Here is a 24,035-nt window from a genome sequence, read left to right on the forward strand (position 1 = left end):
TCTTAAGACTGTATTAAATAAATTAGGACTAACACAACATTAACTGTAACAGCTAGACATATGATAAAATCCTCTCTCTTAGATGTCTGATTATATGGATAAATAATATGAGATTATTTCTTTAGTACTATGCACAAGTCATCTCAGGTTGTTAGCGAATCATTTATGTATTTTTAGCAATAAGAAAATCCATATATAAAAGGAGGCAGACCATAGGGTATTATTTATTTATTTTACTACCTGTCAACTCGAGTCATTTGATAATAAATAAACAAACTTAACAAAAAGAAAAAAAAAACTATTAACTTTCTTGTTCAATTGTATTTGTTGTTGTTGCTTTTTATTTTTGCAAAGGTTGATGAGTAGCTCTCTCGATCATTATACATAAATACGTACGTTGCCGCGACTCTCCTCTAAGCTGTCAATTTGCATGTAATGATTCTGCATTCTTGAGTTAGGTAAATGTAAATGCTTTGGGTAAATGAATCTAAGAATTATGTTTCAACGCCCACGTTTTTGTGGTTGTTGTTCTCGTCTTCATTCTCTATTAATTTACTACAGCGTTGCTGCGACCTATCCATAGCACGCCCGGGAAGATAAAAAAAACCCTGTTTACTCTTCTAGCGCGGAAGATCTTTTGTAAAACGACTTGTTCCTTCTTCATCTTCGAAGCTAGGCCTAGAGGGAATCAACTCACGAAACTCTTTTTCATCATATTTAGCGTCAACGCACGCAAACAAGTAGAATAAAACATGCGTACGTACGCAAAAAAGAGAAGAGGTTGATTCCACACAAGTTGAAAAGTCTTAGTAGTTGAAAATAAGACTGGAAGGTACTCAGAGGAGTGGTGCGTTCGTGACAAAGTGTTTGTGTGTGTGCAAGTGTCTGTGCCCCTGGAATATTATAGTGTCATTTTTATTTTTCAAATTGTGTGTTTAAACTTCATTATTCGTATATTTAGTACACAACTACATACCTATGTCATGATCCATATGTGATTTGATTTCATGTGTCACATACTTCACACAAAGCCCTTTCCTTCTTCTGACACAACCCTTCAACTTTATTTACAATTCATATCTTGGATGTGGAAATTATCAAATTATTTCGAGGATAAAGTCCCGTCGTCGCTAACATGTCAAACGATTTTGTTCCATCTAAACTTGATGGACGTGCGTCATTAACGGTTCATCAAATTCTTAGTTCTTTCAGTGCACCTCTAAAAGAAGAGCATGCCTGGGCCCTTACATACCAGTTTGTTGTAGGTCTAAGAGGCCTTCCATTTCCTACAACACATTCTGGAGCGGCTCCCTATTTCATTCCTAATGAGTGTAAACATATTTATATTCGAGAAGATGGACACATTCATCAGGCTACTTTTAGTAATCCTTTAGGTTGGTCGTTTTCCTTAGTAATGATGATTAACTGTGCATCAAGCTGCATGTAATCATTCTAAATTGTTCGTGATGCCTCGTAAAAGTATTCAGAATGACTTCTCTCTCTCTATATTGCACAAATGCTGTGTCTAAGAGTGAAAATCAGGACTGAGATGCATGGAAATACAAGGAAATTACTTTCCAAATTGAATAAAGACGTAGCAAATCGCTTCATTTGATTTCAAATATAAGTTAATAATTACTTGGATTGCAAATTTCATTTCATGAATTTCTATTCCACTTTTGTATACATTTTTGAAATAGTAATTAAAATTTATTTGAAGGTCAAAGTCTCTGTTTCACACTTGTTAAGCAAGATTTTTTTGAAGGTTAAGGGATATTTTTTGTGGTTGGTTATAGACTATTTTTACGTCATTACGTCATATGGTACTTACTTATAAATGTCTTTCAGTTTGTAACACTTTTTCTTTCTTATTCCAGGTTATAAGAGAGATCTATTAATGAGTAAAAATAAGGTAGGATCTTCTATTATTTAATTAAAATATTTGTATTTATGGGCACTGTGCTTTTTCAAAAAGGCGTAGGTGTCATATAGGCTTTTAAATGCATTGTTTTGATTGTGAATTGTTGCTAAAAGGGGTACATCGAATGCATGAGCATACTCTAACGGAGCTTCTACCTAGTACAAACTTGATCTATGATGTGATACCTTCTCGTACGCTGTATTTAAAAAACAAAACAAAATAGTTGACGAAATACGTATTGTCAAAATACAAAGATTAACATCACCTGGTTCTACTCATACTCGACTCTTGATTAAAGTGACATCATTTTTAAACTCTTTTTCTTAATAAAAATGATCTCTTCATACCTTGAAATCAAAGAAGAAGAATTTGAAAATCCATAATTTTTGGAAAATGAGGAAATTTTTGTACATGTAATTAAAATACAAAATGAGCCGGGAAAAAAAAAACCTTTGTATTCTATTGTATATGTATAGTAACAATATGACTAATAAATAATTGCAAAAAAATACCTTGTCGATGAGTCATCATCTTAAAGAGGTATTTTACTTATAGTTATATGTGTTTTATAAAAGCCTTATCTTACTTTATGGATTTGTATTCACAAAATGCACTGGTAAATTGTTATATAGCTAAAGAGATATTTACATATTAACTTATAATATGTGTAATATAAAATAAACTGTTAAAATTTTCGGAACATTTTAAAACCATGGCGGTATGACACGCAACCTTTTATAACTTCTGAGTGAAGCAAACTAGTTTTGTTCATACCCAATCTTGTACCTATGTATAAAAGTAATGAGTATGTATTTATTTCCTGTTCGTGACTATTGTTTCCAAGAATAGACTCACACCATATGAATAAATATTCTTCCTTTGGTTATTTGTATATAGGGTATGGATGTTAATAGCTCTGCATCAATAATATTATGATGAATTTACAGTTTAAAAAAGGGACTTTTAAGATAAGATTATTATTGATCTTGCATTTCCTCTTTCTTTCTCTTCCATATACTTTATTCATAACCATTTTTATGCACATGCAAAGAGAACCCTCGCTACTGGAAGGTGTTGAATGCATGGGCTATTTGAGTCGGAAAAAGTGGGATGTCGGTCGGAAAATTTTGAATAAAAAGGGACATGCATGCATGTAATTGCTCTTTTGGAGTCCCTCTTACACCCATTACAGTGTTACCTGAACCATAGGGGCCGAGGGGTCATTGCCTTACCCCAACTTTGCAGAATTTTTATAGTTATCACTAGATCTAGGATTTGTGTGGCGATTTCTCAAAAAAATGCTCCATTTGACCTTCTTTGAGAAAAGTTGCTCATTTGGTTCATTTATTTAAATTAAAGAAAACTTTGATGGTATTTTTCGGGGGAAATCCACGTCCAAAAGCTTCCTTTATTAAGTTCTCTTTCTGGAGGTAAAACTATTAGAGTGAGGGGAAATTTGGCCCAAAACGGACTGTTGAATAATCTCTTTTGTATCTTGCAACAAGAGAGAAATACTGTGGGCCAAATGGAGAAATCCTGATATTCTATTTATGCAAAAGGTTATGGGTATAATCAGTGGTGGGGATAACGAGATGCTTCTTTCTCACAAGACTTTTAATCACCTTCAAATTTGTTCAAACTGCTAGTATGGAAGTTGAACGGTCTTTTAGTATGTTTAAAACTAACCATACCGAGTGAAGGCAAAAATTAAAGGAAAAAACTCTTTCTAAAACCTTGTTTTGTCGATAAAATATAGTAAAATTTATAAGAAAAACATTAATTAATTTAAATTATCCTTATAAAACTGTATTTTTCATTAAATACAAATTGATTAATTTTGATATTTTGGGTGCTCATGTTTCAAAAATTTAAGCGGTGTTTTTGCTCATTTGGGCACCAAAAATGAAAAATTCCTCTCGATTTTTAAAATTGATATTCCTTCAAATTTAGTCTATCTAAAAAATTTTAACTCTAAAATTTAAAAAAAATAAGTTTTTCTTTATTCTATTGAATATTATTTGTCAAATTTGATATTTATAAAAAAGTAAAAAAAATGATCAGTCAAAATCGTAAAAAAAACCAATGGTTCTTCCTTAAAAAAATATACGGGTGTCTGATGACGTCACCAGTTGACCGCTAGCGTCTTTTTGAGTGTGTCTGAGTCCCCCCCCCCATTTTTATGATAAATCTATTTCGGCCTGGCATTGAGGCTCAAAATGATTTTAATAAATAAAATAAATCAGAATCAAGCTTTCAGAATCTAATTTTTTTTTAAATTTGATATCTGGTTGGATAGAAAATTGTGTTTGATAAAAAATCATTTTTAGACATAGCTTATAGACCCTGTAGATAGGGGAGAGAAACATATTTTTAGGTACTCATTTTATACACCTAGAACAAGGCTTTTCAGCTGGCTTGTAGTCCAAATCTGAACCTTCTTAGTGTTGTAGGTTTACTCCAAGTCCCAAGAAGGATAAACTACAGTTAAATAACATCCTGGTGAAAGATTTCTGTAGCAATGCAGACATTGGAACTTGTCTAACTGGACCTTTTCTCATAATAGCTGAATAACCTTTCACTGTATCGGTACTGTACACCTACTATAAACAAAAAAGAACAGCGGTAGAAGTCTAATATTTAAATAGATGGTCAATGGAATTTTAGATCAAAACCAAATGAAGGAACACAAACAATGATTGACTGATCTTCCTACGGCTATTATACATAGACTGAAAAGTGTATAATATTTTTTGTTACACCTTAATTTATAGAAATGTGTGTATTAGATAGCTTTGTTGTTTTGTAATGATTTGCAAGATCTGAAAAGATCTTGGGATCGGACATTAAACTTTAAAACAACTTTAAATTTCGAGAAAATCAAGTTTTTTTTATATCAAGTAGTTTACTATGTCTGACTAAGGCAAGATATTCAAACAAGTATAAGTATATATGCTTTTGCTGAATGTTTCTCCATTATCAAGACATTATTATAAAAAAAAAAACAAAAAAAAACCCATGATATGAATTCTTATGATTACGTATTATTTATGAAGTTTTTTTCCTCTTCTGAATTGCTATACCACATGTATTTTCACTGACGTCATAAATTCATAATTGAAAGTGACGTTATGACTGACATGTGAGCTATATTGTTGATGTCGGCCGTTTTGATGGGCTAAACAACCAAGTTTTATAACATTACAAACCCTTTTTTGATTGATCTTAAGGAATATGTATACTCAGCTATCGGATGTCAAACTGGGACCAACAAATAAAAGGACTTAAACCTTACTGTCTATATATAATGATATCCCTCGATTCCCTAGTTTTGTTATATGTACATATATATTGAATATATGTTATTAGATCGTTTTACAATCTTATTTCCGTGTTGTAAATGAAAACTAACTATTACAATGAAAAAAATAAGACATTTTTCTCTAATTATTCGACTTTTTACGTCCCAAATTGATTTAAAGAAAATACATAAATTAAGAAAATTGTTACAAATCTTACAATTTTTGGACAGTATTATAATTAAGTTCAATTGTCAATGGCATTTCGTAGTATTCAATTCAGGTACTAAGTCTTTTTTTATTCTGAACAATTACAATTAAAACACTAGATGGCGAAACCACTTTCGGCCCTCTTCATATAAATGAAAAAAAGAAAAATTACAGTGAATGAGATTTACATAGGCAGTAAGTGCTAACTCTGTTCAACAGCCAAAATGTCAAAGGATCGAAGTAGTTAAGTTTGAACCTTTGATTCAAAATATGGCCTTACTTATTCTTTATCACCCTCAGAGCCTTCAGAAAAGGATTATTAAGTTTTTATTTTATTTTTGGCTACTTTTAAGATTCAAACCTTGCTGTTTAAGATATTGATAACCGATTTGGATTTTTATAACTAAGATCAATTAATAATTACTAATTTAATAGTAATTACTCTTTTTTGATATTATATATGTATTCTATATTCGAAGGTCCTAACATACAACGCCATCTCATGGATGATTTTGAATCACGTTGTTTACATCTCATGCCCCTCATTGAATTGGTCTATTTTTTGGTAGAGTAACCCTATTTTTATTTCTAAATCAAAGGGAAACTTGGGTTGGGGATAGATTAAATCTGGATAAACACCGTACGTGCAATCTCGTTAATAGAACCATGCAAATAAATAATTATTCCCTTAAATAACAATTGTAAAAGAGAAGAATTAATCATGAATTGAGTTTTTCCCAACCTATGGTTCGTTAATTTATTTTCAACCGAAACACTGAAAAAAACATATTTAGATAGTTTTATAAATCCATATTATGAAACTAAATATAATAATTCCCTAAGTTACTCAACACAGCGTCTGAGCCGGTATTGACCATGTTTTATTCTGTTTTTTCCCCCCTACGCTACTGATGTTGCCACTCCCACCAACATTGCGAAATTAGCCAATATCTGGCTAGATTTAGCTAAATTTTAGTACCTCTTTTTTCATTATGTTATTTGATTTTTTGTATAATTAGTAAATATGCCGTATCAATGGTGGTTAACCCTGTTGGGAGGCATTCAAAGAGGTTTGTAAAGAGACCATTCTTGACTCAAAAGCAGTAACAATTCCACAGGAGACGTTGTGGAAGTGGTATTAATGACCTTAAACATCATTTCGACCAAGCCATTTTCTTCTCTGATGAATAATTTATGGAATGTATAGTTACTTCACGAATAAATATTATATAATTGATCATTGGAATATATGGCATTTTTTTGTACAAAAAAAATTGAATGCATATAAAAGATACTTTAAGAATTGGGGTCGTTTCCTAATTGCTTATTCTAAAATGAGTCGCTATATTTGTAAGGTAGAGAACCATTGGCATAGACAATACAATTTTAATTAAACCATACCTAAGTACGTGGAATCTGGTCCAAGATAAGTAACTATCCACAGATCTATGATCTGACTCTTCTGCCATTTATTGGGAAAAAGAGATTTAAAATAAGGAATAAGAAAGAGTAAAATCAATATTATCTTAATAAACAGTGTTTCACATCTTTTCTTTTTCAAGTAGAAATGCTTTGCGCTGGTTAGGGTATACTTGACTGAAGATATATTTTACAAGTGCTATCTCACTGAAATAAAGTTGAGAATCCCTGAAATAGATCTTGAATATAAAATTTGTTTTAATTTTTCACTATGTAAAGGTTAAGGTAATTATCTCATTAAAATTACCTGTTAGTGTGTTTGGGGAGAAGTGGGTTTTTTGAAATAACACGTTGTAAATACTTTCTTCTTTCCTTGACCACAAATTCGAATCTTTGTTCTAAATTTCCACGGTATACTCGTAAATGTATTAAATACTTAATAAGGTTTTTTAATTTTCCCCCCAAATGAATCAAAATTTGAATTTGTATTCTATATTTTAATCTTAATAAAAGATTCCCGAGGAAGAGAGTTTTGGCAGAGGAAAATATTATTAATAATAAGAAAACAGAATATGCACTTTGAAACTGTTACTCTCGTTTTATCAGAAGAATGGAAAATAGCAGTTTTAGACTCGTTTTGGTGTAAAAGACTAGTAAGACGGTCTTTATGGGCCAGATAGATAGACAAGTTGCAAGAGAGGACACTGCTTCACAATTATTAAACCTTTTTTAAAGAAAATTATATTTTATAACGCGGATAGTGAACTGGGTAAAAAAGAAACCCTAAAATAAAACGTATTTAAATATAGGATATATAGTTGAACGATTGTAATAAATACATATTTAAAATTTTGTTTCAATTTCTTAACTATTTCATCCCTTTTTCAATTAAAAATATCAATTAAAATGCTAAAAATACATGAATACATCGATTTTATATTTGAGTACAACTGCTTTTGCGACTGTCCTCGTATCATAGTGAGTTGCAATAGGTTAAAAAGATTTAATGTCAGGATAAAATCTTTAAAAACTTTTGAAAATTGTTTATTCTTTAAAATTAAGCATTTTGTGAAATACCAGATCTGGGGATTCCAAAATGGCACCTTTGCTCCTTTCAAGTTTTGGGTCTTGCGGGCCTTGCGAGAAGGAAGGGTGAGTCTCGTTGAAACAGGAACTCAACACCATTGACCTCAGCTATAATCTAAGGTATCGCTTTGTCAGACAGGAGTTCACACTACCTGTGTGTACCCACACTCTCTTTGTGTTAAGGAAGATGGGGGCATGTCACTGCCGTTGATCTCAATAACCCCTAGGGTTATCATGCTGGGCGAAAACTTGGTTTTAAAGACGTGGAGGTCATTAGCTCACTCTGTGGTCAACCATCTGTCGTTTTGGATATTGTGGGATCTGTTGACAGCCCATTGTTTCTCATCCGAATAAAATATGATTCGGTTACCAATCATATTTAACTTAACTCAGTAAATTTCTTCCGTGGGCTGCTCGGTTGGTGTTCATTTTGTCTTTAAGGATATGTTTTTCGTAGATGCAGTATGATTTCATCCTCAGGTCAGTGTTTATAGGTCTGGAGAATGTTGCACGGCTTTTTTCGATCTTTTAGGCAATAACGTTTATTGGATTCCCAGGAAATGCATTCGCAGACCGTTTCAGGCCTATGAAGAATCTATAAGTGTGTTTTTAGCCAATTCGAATATGGTATTTCTTCGGGTCTCCTCCATCGTAAATGCTTCACTTTAAAATAAAAAGCTTTTCTTATTCTTCAGGATGTAGTTAAATATGTTCCGGATTTACATACTTGCATGACCTTGTATAAAAATAAATACTGCTCTAATCCAAAATAACCTGTAATTTCAAATTCAATTCTCAATCATTTTGTTTTATTATGTTGGTACACGTCTTCACAATGTATGTTAACAATATCAGTCATTTTGAAATGTTAGTTTGTTTTTTGGCAGATAAAAAGGTTACCTTTATGCTTCAAAAATTAGTAATCTGTATGAAATAACTATTTTAGAAGAATATACAATCCCTCAAATGAATTAATTATTTTCTTTATTTTTGAATAGTAGAAAATAGCGGATCACACTAAAAGATGTCTAAATTTTTTACCTTTCAAAAAATAAATGAACAGTGCAAAATGGGTGATATTGTCTACATACGTTGTGGACATGTGTACCAACATAAAAAAAAATATATTTGAGAATCAAAAGGGAACCGAATTAGGAATTAGAAATAACGGTTTCTTTTATTTTCAGAATAGTATATTTCAAGTACAAAATTGTATAAAATTGTATGTTATGGTAATAGATTTAATAACAATGATTTTATAGCTGAGTGTATTTATTTTAAAAAAAAACATATCTATTCATAGTCACTCAAGGGAAACATATTTTTCTTCTTTAAAAATTTCATGACTTAGAAGAGATATGACAAGGTGATCCCATACATATTTTGATTCATTGCAAATATGGGATTTGAGTTGGAAAGTTTGGTTATTTATACAATGACTTGAATTTTTTTGAAAACAAATATGGTGGGCCCTTTTGAAAAAATAAGATATACCTTTATTATATCCAGGATGAAACTTAATTTAAAAAATGATACAAATATTACTTTTTAAAAACTCAGTTAAGAAAGATGGCCTCAAAAAGGCTTGGCCTTTTATCTAAAAAAGTCAAATATTAAGAACATTTTTTATAAAAAGAGACCTCTTATTCTTTTTGATAATATGAAACAGAGCCCATTTTTTATTAAACCGAAAAAGAGTTATCTCATGTGAGAATCGTAAAAAATGGGAAATCTGTAGAAAAATTTGAAAAAAAATATTAATCAACCCTCTAAATTAATTGTATCTGTTATTTCATATAAATAAAACCGGACATTTCATAAATTTATAGAAACCCGTACAGAATGTAAAAAGAGGTAAAGTAGGGGGATATGGACAATTGGTCACCCTAATTCACAAGCAAATTGTACAAGTTGCCATCTAAAAATGAGTGGAATAATTTTAATTGAAGGATTTACTTGGGGTAATGCAGTCCTTGAATAGTACATGGATGATATATTGTATTTTAATACAAATTACTGAAACATAAGTTTTCTTTATCACGTTATAAAGTTCAAACGCCAAGGGTCATATTACTTATAAATATATAATAACCATGTCATTTGAATAGATCAAAAATAAACGATAGTATCAGTTTATAGTTCGTAATAAGAATTACCAAATATTTTTGAACAATCAAATTTTAAAAATCTAAAGAAAGGAAAGAGCCCCGTAATTTGGTTTGTCCTAAAAAAAAAGTCATTATAAAAAAATATGTGAAAATTGTCAAATAACTGTCAAAAATAAATAAAAAAGATATCAATATTGACTACGGAAACACAAGCGTGTATATACAGTGTGGGGATTTTGAATCTGGAAAATCTAAGGATAATATAAATTACAATTTATTTCCCAAAATTAATTCAGCAATTCACAAATGTTTTGCTCTTACATGTAAAGATCCATAGTGAAGTGAATCACTCAAAACAAGAACCTGCAGCTTGGTTCACAACCTCCAACCTAGCCCTGAATCTAGCACAAGCCTTGATGAGGAACTCTCTGTCCATTTTGGACACTGCCTCGAGAATGGAAGACCTCAAGGAATCAACAGGGCTATGGGGACTTTAACTAGACTCTCTCTCCAAGATACCTTACACATTATGGTCCAATGGGTTCAGTTCTGAGTAGCTAGAAGACCAAATTTTATTTGCTCAAAACATTCAGGGAGTCTGGAGTACGTGTTTTGCTCTCAAAACGAACATGGGGTTTCCTTGTAGGTGTTCCCGTCCCATCAGAATCCTTGAAATCCATAACATCATCAAAAACAGTTGATTTTGGGAGCTTTGTAAAGTCAATAATATCATTGGGCGTACGCCCGGCTCGGATGCACACAATAATGGCCACACTGTGTTCGTATTCGGAGTGCATCTCAAAGGTTTTGCATTGTTTATTATCCAGCTTTAGTACGCTAAATCTGATAAGCACACTTTTACAAACAGATCAAAGAGTTGTCAAGATACTGAGATCTAAACTTGTTCTGGATTTATAATCATCACCCTGTATTTATGCACAATTTTAACGGAAGGGTAAGATTCTTAAAATAACCCATCATAAGATGGTATTGAAGTATATATGTCAGACAAAGATAGTTGTTGATTGTGAACATGATATGGAATATTCTCATTAACTGAACAATGGAAATAACTGTTTTATAAAGAGTTAATAGCCATGAATTTTAATCGAGTAAATTGTCTTGTATTTTTATACAATTTATGATACTATCCCTGTATGTATTTCCTGATTTTATTAAATTATAACTCAGAGGAAGGGATTAGCCCTTCAAATACCAGACAATTAACTACATACATAAAACTAACTGGGTCCATGCGAACCATATTTACTCTTCTACATCTTTTTATATAATATGGGATTTATTACGAGGTGTTTTCCATATCATAATTTACAAAAAAAAATGAATTATATACTTATTCATATTTGAAAGAAGAAAGAAATTGAGTCACAATGGATTTTCCCTGTTAGTAATTAGTTTTTGGAGCTTATTGGGACAAAAGTTTGAATTTGCTCGTCTTTATTCTTTGTAATTGTGGCAACTTTTATTACTCTACTTATTTGATGATAGATTTTAAGTTTTGTAAATCAAGTGTAAAAGTTTTTTCCTGTGTCCATTGAACTCATTGGTATTGTCAGATGTTCGAGGAGTCTTGGAATGTCTTAAAAATAGGAAATTTCGTACTCATTTCTTTTGTAAGTATTCGGTTCGAACATTTTAGTTTGAGAAGTGAGGTCATCCTTTTAGGCCAGATTATATACTTTTATGTAAAAAATGACACCCAAAAGAAAGGAAGTTGTGGTTCTACTCCACGCCAGTCACGCCAGCACCTACATCATGAACATGCTCTCAGTCAACAACCAGATATTCCGGAGGGTCAAGAAATTGCGTTTCTCTCGCAGGATCTTGTTTTCACGGGAATTATTAAGGGTTTTTAATCTATCAGTTTGCCTGATAATAACAGGATCAACAGAAAATGAATATGCTTATGCGCTTACCAATAATGACAAAAGTGAAAGTTCCCAAAACTGCAGTATTATTTGAATAAATAAGGAAGACACAACGTGTCGACTAGCAATTTTATTTTGGAAAGGCCTAGTTCGGCATGGAAACTTTTTATGAACAGGAGAACACCTATAAGAATTATAATTGGATCATTATAGGGTATATTCCCTTAAGGAAGCATATAAATCAGTAGTAGTGATGTGTTGTTCGCAAACATAACGGCTCAAGGAACCGGCTCTTTGAAGTGAACGACGGGAGGCTGTTTCCCACCAATCAGGAGCTGCCTCATACCAAATGATGGATTTCTTACCTTTTTGTTATAAATTTTCAAGCGAAAAAAGGAAGATTTTTTTTAGTGGATTTCTTTTCTAAAAAAATAAGTCATTCGAATTTTCTAAAGACAAAAAAAATGAGGAGCCGTTTGGGAGCCGAAAGAGCCGGCTCTTTTTGGTGAGCCAAAATAAAAGAGCCTGTTCTCCAAAAAGAGCCGGAATTCCCATCACTTATGAACAGAGTGTGATGCCCTGGTGAGTATAAGGAGGGAAATATGGAGTATTCGGTTGAATATAAAAGAAATGTCTCAATTCATTAAAGCCATTGAGAAGACTGGCTATTTCAATGACGTTTTTTCAATCGGTGCTGTTATTCTTATAGGGTCTGGCTTTGGTTTTATAAATTAATTTGTAAGAATTGGGATTTTATTAATTGAAAATATATGCCAGTCTTAGGTGTATGTGTTACAGGGGTTGCCGTATTTTATTGTGGTTTCTGTGCCTTTAGGGGGAGATGGCTATCTCGTCGACGTACCCTTAAGGTGTTCATTAAAAAATAAAAAAGGATCACCAGTTAAGGTTTTTTCAACACTGAAAAAAAAAAAAAATATGACCCCGTTTTTATTATGTTTAAGATAATTCAGGATGCTTTTACAGCCTTGATGACGAGTTTTTTAAATTCTTGGATTGGCTTCAAGGACCTCTTTGCCAGCTTATAGAGTAAGTTTGATTGGTCGACCACTTCAAAGTTTGTGTTCAATGGTATCCTGAGCTTCTAGTCGTTTCCTGATCCTCTAGACAAGGGGTCGGGTAACTTTTTTTAGCATTATCCCAAAAGAACTTGTAGTAAAATTAATTTACTACAAACTAGTGGAGGGGGCCTTGGTTTTTTGAAAGCATAATTCTACCCAATGAGCTTTTTTTTTAGAAAAATAAATCCTAATAAAAAAAAATTCTCTCATGTTTCCTCATGATATTTTTTTTTTTTTCACATCCACTCCCATTACCCCAAAAATTTTCTACATTACCCTATTTGGGGTAATTTACCCCTGTTTTCGGACCACTGCTCCAGACTGTCTAAATGTTGCTGTTGGTGGTGCGGTCTAAAACGGTAATCTCTTCTCTTTTTGACTCTATTTTATATTTTAGAATATTTAATTTGACCTATAAACCTCACCTCATTTCTAAAACACAAAAAACTCGGTTCCAGGGAACAAAAAGCCGAGTGTTACTCGGAACTCATCAAAAGCTCAAAATTCGTCAAAATCTCGGAACTCTTTGCTCTTCTTTTCCGAGCATAGCATGTAAATCTTCTTAGCTGACTTTCTTTGTCTGTGAAATTTAGAAGTTATATTTTCCAACATGTGAAAATTTGTATGTTAATTTTTCTGCAATGTGTACTCCTAATCCCATTTCGCTTTAAAATAAATATTGGTTAGCTTTTTTAAAGTACAGGGGGAGAAATTGACATTGCTTGGAAATTGGAATAACTAAGCCGTCTAAAATCTTTTATTACTCAACATATTCTCATAAATATGAATTTATATTAATGTGCATAAGTCCCACTAAAAACATAACATTTGTAAGTTATAACCAAACTATAGTAAAATATTGATGTGTTCACTATATAAATTGTTGAATTACTACTTTTTAGTTTAATCTGTGGAACATAAATTACCAAAACAATTTTTGAATCACAAGTTTCAACAATTTTTTTAAAGATATGATTGTTTTTTTTTATTGGCGAGTTATTTAGCAAGAAAAAAGTGCTAGGGAGTATTCAAGCGAGTATTCAAACAATACACGATTATTCAAGCGAGTAACGATTCAAGCTCGTAATTCCTCGAGTGTTTTTTAGAAAATCGAAAATACTCATTCAGCAAAATTCACCTCGTGGCGCATCACTATCTAAAAAAGTCGCGCCATAAAGTTTGAAACGGATGTAAAAAAAAAATGGGGTACGAAACACCTTAAAATTTAATTTTAATAGCATTCCAAGACTTTTCGAGCAGGCTATATACAATGTTTTTGTATATGTAATATATAATAATAGACATGAATAAAAAAAGACTCGTGTTATATAATATTTAGAGGTACAAACCAAATCACAAAATTATGGTTGGCTGAGACTAATAAAGGAGGTAGAACAGGCAATCCTATTTCAAAAATATGTCGAATGGACCCAGTGGGATCTTAAGGATTAATCAGTTCTTTATCATTGCTACTTGACTAAATTGTCAGTTACTACGTAAGTATCTACATGTATTGTTTCGCAAGTCCTTTTTTATTCAGTCTAGTCTAATCCTTCCACCTGTGAGAGCTGAAAGTTATTTGTTTTAGGACTGAATAGGACCTGACTGAGACTGAACTGGAGAGGAATGTAGTCTTCAGTCCTAAATAAGAACCAACATCCATATGTTTTGTGTATAGTATTTAAGTAGAATCTTGAATGTGATCAAAATAAAAAGCTTTTTTTAAGCTTGGGGTGAATCGTAGATATTTTAGAATTTAGAGTGAGTTTCATTTAATTCATTTTCCAAAAAAGAGATTCAAGGAAAAAATATTCCCTTTATTCATTCCATTTCACCTCTCAAGCTATAATCTAATTAGGTTACAAAAAAAATGTATGATTTTAATTCAAAAAATTAATGATCTGGGAGGTGATATGAGTCTCATTTTCCTAATGAAATAGTCCATATATTCAACGACTTAATTAACCATTTGAAATCCATTATATCATCAATTATGAACATCTTCACAAAAAAAGATTAACACATCAATTAAGTTCGTTTTATGGAGAAATATTATTCAATGAAGTGATTCTTAACCTTTTTACTTTCATTTTCTAATTTTATAATCTCATTATGGCTAGTTTCCTTACAGATTTGTTGTTCATAAATTTAATTATCTTTATTAATAATAATTCATTAATTTAGTTACTTTTTTTAACATATATTTTAAAAAAATGATTATATGTAATTGACGGTTTTTTTTATTTAGAAAATATATTTAATATAATTTTAGATGGCCTTTTCACGTGTTCTCAATTCCAGACTGAAGAAAAAGCCACATATGATTGTCTAAAATGTTGTATTTCTAAGTAAAACATTTCAACTACCCATTGGCCCTTTCCATCGAATACCCCCCTCTATAAAATTCAAATTATTTTTTAGCTAAATCTTTAAAAGAAACATATTTATGTACATTTTTTCCGATTATGACGTAAAACGAACTATGTATTTGGTATTATATTACATCTTCAGACAGTGTATATGTATTTTTAATAGTGTATGTCTGTGTGTACTTGTTTACACAGTTTTAATAGTGTGGTTATAATATACTGCCGCTAATAAAGAGTAATCACATAAATGTATATCCTTCAATCTTGTGCCTAATACATATTAATTACATTTCAAATAAATAATTCGTCTGATAATATGTTCACTTGTAAATTAAATGTCGCAACATTTGTGTTACTTCAATTCACTCAACCTATATGAATGTTTGCATGTAAAATAAAATAATATTTATGAGGAAATGTTATCATAAATATTCATAGAGATGACATTTTATAGACCACTCACCTGGTCTTGTAAGCAGAAAGTATTTATTTATATATAAAAAAAGTCTTTGTCATGCTAAATTATGACTCCCTACCTCCCTCTATTTTAATTAATGTCAATTGTATCTCTTTTTTGTTAAGTAAATAATATATTTCTATTAGAGGTCTTATTGGTGTATGCAACCCATGTATGTTTGTATTTATGAAGGGGCTTGACTAATAGGAAGAAGAAGCTTACAAATGATTTTAAATTGTTTTTCAAAAAATGTATACACTTCAAAAGACCTTAAAATCTACTTGGGATATTTTTATTCTAAAGATGTTCGAAATATATTTAACTTTTTCCGCCTTGAGTATTTTTTTAGGCATTGAGTTACTATAAACGCGTTGTTAATTACTAATTAGTCGATGACACGTCACGACTCAACGATATCTTTACGCACTCCATCCTTTAATTGCCTGGTATTTTTTTAGTTCAACTAATTATTTTCAACAGTCAAAGGATAATTACAGCATAATAGGTATTTTTATTTCATGTATGAGCTTCTTATTTGTTTAAATACATACCCAATTTGTTTGTGTGGTTTATTATTATTCTTATTTTTTGCATTTGATATTTATGTAATTAAGTTGAAGGCTTTAAAATTTGTTTTGAAGATTGATAGTGTCTCTTTTTACTTCACAAAGGGGAAAAATCGAATAGCATCAGCATTTAATTAAGGGTATCGAACCTGATTTTGAAATATAATATGGATGCGATTTCAGAGAAATTATATACATATATATCGGATTTGATTGGACTAAATATATCTAATATAGTTGTTGCATTATTCGTGACATATACGGTACAATTGTTTTGACTGAATTTCCCTATAAATTTGAGTTTATGATTCTCCAAGTCTTTATAGTTTTAATTTTCAATGTAAGGAGGTTTTTACCACAAATACTGCTTTTTTAAAAGCATGATTCGATACTTATTGATTATTTCAAACTTTACCAATTTGGACTGTTTGATATACAAGAATTGCTACTAGGGCGCCCTCTATCCAGTCAAATATTGACAGGAGCTCAAATTTTAAACTCCAAGAGGTAGTCCAATTTCTGTCGAAAAAATCAAATTACTCACAGGGATCATTTTTTTTTAATATTAACTTTGCTTCGAGCTTGGATTTTTCACATTTCAATATGTTTTCCATCATAATTATCGTTTAAAATCCTTATGAGTTTTTCTGCTAAACTGGTGCCGTGCATCTGCAGACAAGTTAATACGGAACCAGAGTATGATTTTGATTTTTTTTTTTGTGCTGATATAGGATCAGTTCTTTGCAGTGTGTTAAAAAACTGTCTTAGCTCTCATGGCGTCTCATTAAATTAGTCGCGAGATGAAGAAAATAAACACAAGTCCTACTCCGTAAGAAAATGGGTAGAAATTACTCCGTTTTCGATCCTCAATTAAACTCTGAGTCCAACAGGGACTTAAACTTATAACTACTCTACTAATACTCAGTATTATTTTCCGTCTTTTATGAGAATATACACTTTTGGTTACTTTATAATTATATATTATCTCCTCGAGAATAATAATACAAGCTTTGACAAATAAAACAAACTCGCACCCTATATATATTTATGATTTACAAGCCTAGCCCCTCCCATCTCCAACATTAAAACTACTTATAAAAGCTGTATAAAATATGATTTTAACGTTTGTTGATAAATCTAAAAAGTGTTTTTTTATTTTCCAAAGCTGTTATCATGAAATTCTTGAAGAGAAAACATATACATATAGAGTAATGATCACTGTCTGCTCATGAAAGACAGAGAGTAACAATGATGTTTTGCTCGGGAGAAATAAGTGTAAGTTCTTGTTGGACGTGTTGTTCGGCCTATATGTCTTTGCTATATACGGATATGTACTTGTGTTTGTTACCTTCCTCACGTCCTTTATATCCTTTATTATATCACACTACCTTTCAGTAGAAAAGAAATAGTTACAAATGCCCAAAATTAGTTGCTCGTTGGCCAATTCTGGGGAATTCTTCACAGCTTTGCAAGGCAAATTCGAATCAACGTTCAAGAACACTGATAGGCGGAATATAAAAAAAAAACATCAAACGCTGACAGCGAGGTAAAATGAATATTTTTTGTTAGTTAGGTTACGCCGTGTCCTCTCCCGACTGCTTTTAGCCCATCCAATAAAACATCATGCCAGCTAAGACACTTTCCCTCCAAAAATTCTCTAAATTGTCAGGATTACTACGTTCATTTTCAGGTTTTTTATTTTTACAAGCCGAAAGTTTTTATTTTATACTAATATATCTATGATTAGGGTCTACGAGGGTAGTCTGAAAAGCTTCCGACCTCAATGTAAAGATGCCAGCACTCGTAAATAAAAGCTAGTCACATCTATCTAGCATCTGTTGACAGTCACTCACCAAAGTTTCAGCCATCTTGGACGTCAGTTGTTATGTCAGAGTCGTTTGAGTGAGTTGCTGTGTGTATTTTTGTAAAATTGGACAAAATCGACTTTCGAACTGTTGGTGCAGTTTAGGCAAAATGAATCCAAGTTTTAGCGCTGATTGATTACTGTAGATGAAACTTGGATGCATCATTATACATCCAAAACAAAAGTACATTCCAAACAGTGGACTGCAAAGATTTTCGTCAAATGAAGTCGCAATCACCTGCGTGAACAATTATTTTGCAGAGAAAAAGGATGAGTACTATTTGGACGGGATTCAGATATGGGAACATCGCTGGGAGAAGTTTGTAGAGTTACAAAATGAAAAATGAAAACTCAGAAAAAATGTCTTGCATCTTTGTTAGGTCGGAAGCTTTTCAGACATCCCCTGTATTATAAAATAGGTTATAGTTATTTTTATCTATAACCATGAGTGCTTTGAATATATTTTTTAACTCACTCATCATTGAAATTAGTTGTTAATTGCTTAATAAATCACACATGGTAAAATAGTTTGTAATAGTGAACTGTGAACACTAATTCATTAATTGTTCATTTTTACATTTTTGCTTTTAATACTAGTCTAAGGAAACTTCCTTCTTCATTACGCTTGCCAATTGGTAGGCCCTGTATATAATAGAGACTGTTATGTTAATGTGTGTATTGGGTTTTTTACATACGTACATATTATAGTGAATTCCATTACGACTACTTCTTCAGAGGAACAGGTTTCCTCTTACCTTACCTACCCACTAATTACATGTCATATACATATGTACATCACTATAAAATAAGTAGACTTAAGTGAGGCTATTTAAATCGGGGTATATCATCGGAAATAAGAGCCTAGATAGATAACATCTAATGGAAGTGTCAAATTTATCACTGAATAGTGTTAAAATATTGTATAATTATTATTATGTAGTATTTTATGAGTGTATTCCTTTATCAAAAAGTTATATGTAACGGAGCTTCTCAGGGTGGTGGATGGGCACCTAGTAGTTTTAGTAGCAAATGTCAGTTAACTATGCATAATATCTGTAAATATTGCGATCCTTGGAGAGCAGACAGCGAGATTTAGTGAGTAGCTCATTTTTTACTATCATAATTTATAGAAAAGAAAAAGAAGGGAACAACTTGTTTTCTTCAATTTACCTCGCAACCTTTCCTCGAAAAAGAAACAAAAAAGAGTATCCTCAAGTCAATGCTATCAGTTGATAGCTAATTCTTTCCGACCTTGGAATTATTGTTAGGAATTGTTTAACAACATAGCAAGAGCTAATTCGAATTCAACAGATACAGCTAATAGTTGAAATTTAAATATTGCAACGTTTTAATAATTAAGAAATAACTTGTCAAGGCAAAAAATGTATTATTGAATTAGGAGGAGAGGGATCCCAACTTTTCGAGATATTCGGACAATTAGCACTTTGGAGGATCATGAACGTAAATGAAAGGTACCATTATGCTGAAGAAGTTGTACTTTATTAAGTGTTCCGCGACAGGGGGACTCGGAGTCGATCCATGTACTAATGGATGAAATCCGAGGAGATCACATCTCATTAAGTAAATAAGCGACGTTTTTTTTTGTATCTACCATGAACCATTACAGTAAAATTACAGGATAAACGTAATAGGAACTTCTATGTCATCAATTCCATTTATTTTTGAAGCAGAAAATTACTATAAACATACATATCCATAAATATAGAGTACAAACTCAAATATTTGTCTAATCCTACTTGGAAACTTATTCGAGCAATCGTGATCGATTTCTCCCCCTTAAATTATATTACAGGCAACTCATATTAACAAGGCTTTTAATTCAGTGATACTATGTGTCTCGCTTTCGCCTTCTTCTTGTGCTTTTACACAAATCCCATCCCTAGTTATAGAAAAAAAGAAGGGAAGGATGTGACGACTAATGTAAAGCACACCTAATAATATTTCCCCTTATTCCTATCCATGACTATGAACTCTATAGAATATTCCATCAGATGGCAATACACGCAAATATTCCTATAATTTCGACAACGTCATTTACATACTATCAGGGTTTAAGTGTGTGTACACGAAACAAAACAAAAATCAACTTTGTTCTTATACTTAACCAATATGTACTCTCGTATGTATACATAATTTACAATGAAAAGAGATTAAAATCAAATAAGGAAGCTCACATTAAGGGATTAACTTTACAAAAAGAGAGGGGGGGGGGCGGGAAGAAGAAGTCTTACTTAAACGAGATGGAAAGAGATTGAATAATATATAGATACTTAAAAGTAAATACTTAGAATTGGATATCTATCACATTATCATCATTACTTAGTAAGTCTTTAAATAAATGAAACCATACTCTTCTCCAAATAAAATTATAATGTTGCCTGCAAGAAGAAGCATTAAGATACCTTTAAAAGCATTTCCACATCCTTACATGACTAACAAAAAACATTTCATGAAATTGTATTTTATTATCAGCTGTCGATTTTTCTTTTCCCCTTAGCTATTAGTGGTCTGAACATAGAAATTAAATACATAGACTGTGTACACTAAGTAAAAACAAGGGACAATGTTGAGATTGCTAACTATTTAAATCCGGACAGATCCTTTGTCTGGAGAGTCAGAAAGGAACTGAAATAATCTGGAGGTGACAGCAAGACTCTGCTCTATGCCACACTGCAAAGAAAACATTGACTTGGTTGTCGGAATCTTTTATTTGACTTTGTTGAACCCTGTGTTTTGCCTCTAAGCTCACTGGACCTCAACCCTATTGACTTCTTTCTGTGTGAAGAATTCCGGAATCTGCAAAAAGAGACTGTCATCAAGACCTGCTCTCGTTCCTGAAATCGAGTCAATGCCGGCATTGGCGCAAAAGCGATTACATTGAATATTAATAATATTTTTTTATTCAGCTTTCAAGGGGCATTGTTTTTTTTTTAAATCGGATGATTATTTTAGGCAAAAGTCCATTTAAAACATCCTGTCGACTGTTAATTAGAGGTCCGTATTCAACACCTGAGGGAACATTCGTATATGCTTATAAAAGATGGAGAATAACATAAAGGATTTGTTGCGGAGTAAAATTGTTAAACTTTGTTGAGCTTAGAGTAGAATTGAAGATCGACATCGGAGTATTTCTTGTTGTCGTCTTTTTTTTTCTCTCTATCTCCCCCTCCTCCCTCATCACAGCTGCTTGTAGCTTATCTAATGCTGCTTTCCTTCAAATACTCATCAACTTGTCAGGGTTACCATGTTGATTTTTAGTTTCTTTTTTTTTTTTTAACATGTCCAAAATACACACGATTTTCGTCATTAATAATTATTACTTGATCCCTTGAGTGTACTTTGAATGGATATATTAATACATTATTTTTGAGAGCTATTTCTCTCTTAAAATGTATAAAACATTAAATTTTAATTTTTATGAGAATCCCATATGGCTGTAATTAAAAAAAATCTGGGTTATGAAAAACGAAGAATATATTATGTTCATATAAATTCTATTAGAATGTGAATGAGAGAGAAATTATTAAAAGCTATCAAAAAAATTAAGTCCGGTTAGACTAATCCTTAGAATCTTAGAAATACCAAGAATCTTCCTATGTTGAATTCCCTAAAATACGTAATACATATTCTACATCATCAGAAATCAAATATATAGTAGTTTTTAATTAGTAAGTAATTTCTATGAAGACATTATGAAAAAACCTATTCCCTGAAAGTTAATTATAAATTCAGAAAGCAATACATCTATATTAGCGTCTGTCACTATTTAGTGGAAGACTCAATAAATATACCTTGTATCAAAGAAAAATGCAGATCTGGCCATAATTTCCGTAACAAAGCAAATATCATCGCTAGGAAAAAGAAAAGAGGGATCATGTTCGGGAGTGTAATGAGTGGAAAAACTCAGATAAGAAAGATTGTAATACTGATCAAAGAAGCATACCAAAATTGAATTCTGTATTATAAATATTTTGTTTATGTTCTTTTCCCATTTTTATTGGTTGTTACAAATCCTTATAAGTTGAATTCTTGATTTATTTTCTCCAAAAGTTTCAAAATATCCAAATTTTGAAAAATAAAATAAAATTTTTGTTATGGTTTACAAGTTTGCTCAAGGGATATTTTCTGTTTCTATCTAGAAATGGGATACAACACAAGCGTAAAGTTGAAATTCAATTATTATAACCTTTTTATTCTACAAATAAGCGAATTATATATTAATCATTGCCATTGTGATCGTTTTCAAACAGTAGACTGAGTGATGAGGGCGGAGGATATCACATCTCATTGTGTAAGGTGCTACGATTTCTTCTTATATCGACCATAAATCATGTTAACATCATTATTTTCAGCCTCCTCGTCATCTCCTCTGGCTTCTTACAAAGTGGAAATCTAATAATTTATTATAAATCCCTTCGCCTATTATTAAGAGGTTGCAATGAATGATAGAGTTTCAACTTTCCACTTGTAGCTGTATTTATTATAAACACAAAGTTTTGGTTCTCCTGGGCTGTATGGGATTATAATGGGATTTTTGATATTGTAGGTAGTTCGAATAGAGATGCCAACGGTTTCTAGAGTCTTCTTGGCACTGACTCCGTTGCGGAGAAGATTGCATAACCGTTGCCTTTTTTGTTGTTGCTCCGATATAGGATAAAACCACAACTTGTTTATTTATCTTTCAGCTGTCGCTTGGCTGCGCAATGAAACCTCATAATTAAAAATACCGGGGAAAAATACAAGTTTTGTGCCCCACTTTGTAAAGGAATAAAGGTGATATTTGCGAATGCAGGTTCGAATGCAAATATCGAAATTGGGTAGTGTCCATATAGATACGAATATTTCTAATATGTGAATGCAAATAAATTTATTCGATACATCACTAATATAACATCTACACATATTAAAGTTTGTCATCAAGAATGACTTTGTTAATAGAAAATAATTTTACTTTTTTGTGTACATATAAAGTAAATAGTATCAAAAAAAAATAATCAACTTTAATTTCCTTCTATTTTTTTTTACTTAATAACTGGTTTAATTTACATGCTCCATCAAACGTATAAAAATATTCGAAATTTCTCTCAACAATTTTTTATTACTAAGAAAAATCAATTTGGAATACATATATTCAATCATTAAGAGGAACTAGGCAGAGAGAAATGAGGAATAATACATCGTTGGTCGGTAGAAGATCTTTCTTTTTTTGGCAACGGGGATTGTTATTATTGTTTAGTCTACAGTATTATGAGTGTTTTTTCATGAGCGAGAAGTTTGTTTTGAAAAAAAATACAACTTAAATGACCTCATATTGAGCAAAAAGAAGAAGAAAAAAAAAGTCTCTCAAATATGATTATTGATTGATAATGCATGTTCTATTCATTCGGTATCTTTGAGTAGTGGTTTTTAATTTCATCTTTCTCTCTTGAGATTTTTTTTCTTCTTATTTTTTAGACCCAGATGCGTATCTTTTAATTTAATTTTTTATATAATATATAAATGCCTGCGTTTGTATAAAATACGATAGAACTCAGTATGTCTTTTTGAGACCCTCATAAATTATGCTGTGAGTTCACTGGAGGAGGACCACAGGCATGTTGGCTCATTTATCCATTTATGTACACACATTGTACATACATAATGTGTATTCAAATGAGGGCCTTATAAAATGAGATCATTAAATATATGGGTTAGAAAGGGAGATTTAGAGAGAGAGGGGTGCTTGAGTATTTGTTCCGTATATTATTATA

General features: G+C 31.6%; 1 protein-coding gene across 2 annotated transcripts in view; it reads left to right on the forward strand.

Annotated features, from left to right (window-relative positions):
- Positions 1-646: 646 nt before the first annotated feature.
- Positions 647-24,035, forward strand: part of LOC121117304 (uncharacterized) — a 68,352-nt gene continuing 44,963 nt past the window's right edge. For both annotated transcript variants that reach the window (XM_071888205.1, XM_071888206.1), the window contains exons 1-2: positions 647-1,394; positions 1,878-1,912. In XM_071888205.1, coding sequence (XP_071744306.1) covers positions 1,136-1,394; positions 1,878-1,912 — 294 coding nt within the window. In that variant the 5' untranslated portion in view covers positions 647-1,135. The remainder of the gene's footprint in view (positions 1,395-1,877; positions 1,913-24,035) is intronic.

This window comes from Lepeophtheirus salmonis, chromosome 5 (assembly GCF_016086655.4).
Source record: "Lepeophtheirus salmonis chromosome 5, UVic_Lsal_1.4, whole genome shotgun sequence".
Taxonomy (NCBI): Eukaryota; Metazoa; Arthropoda; class Copepoda; order Siphonostomatoida; family Caligidae; genus Lepeophtheirus; species Lepeophtheirus salmonis.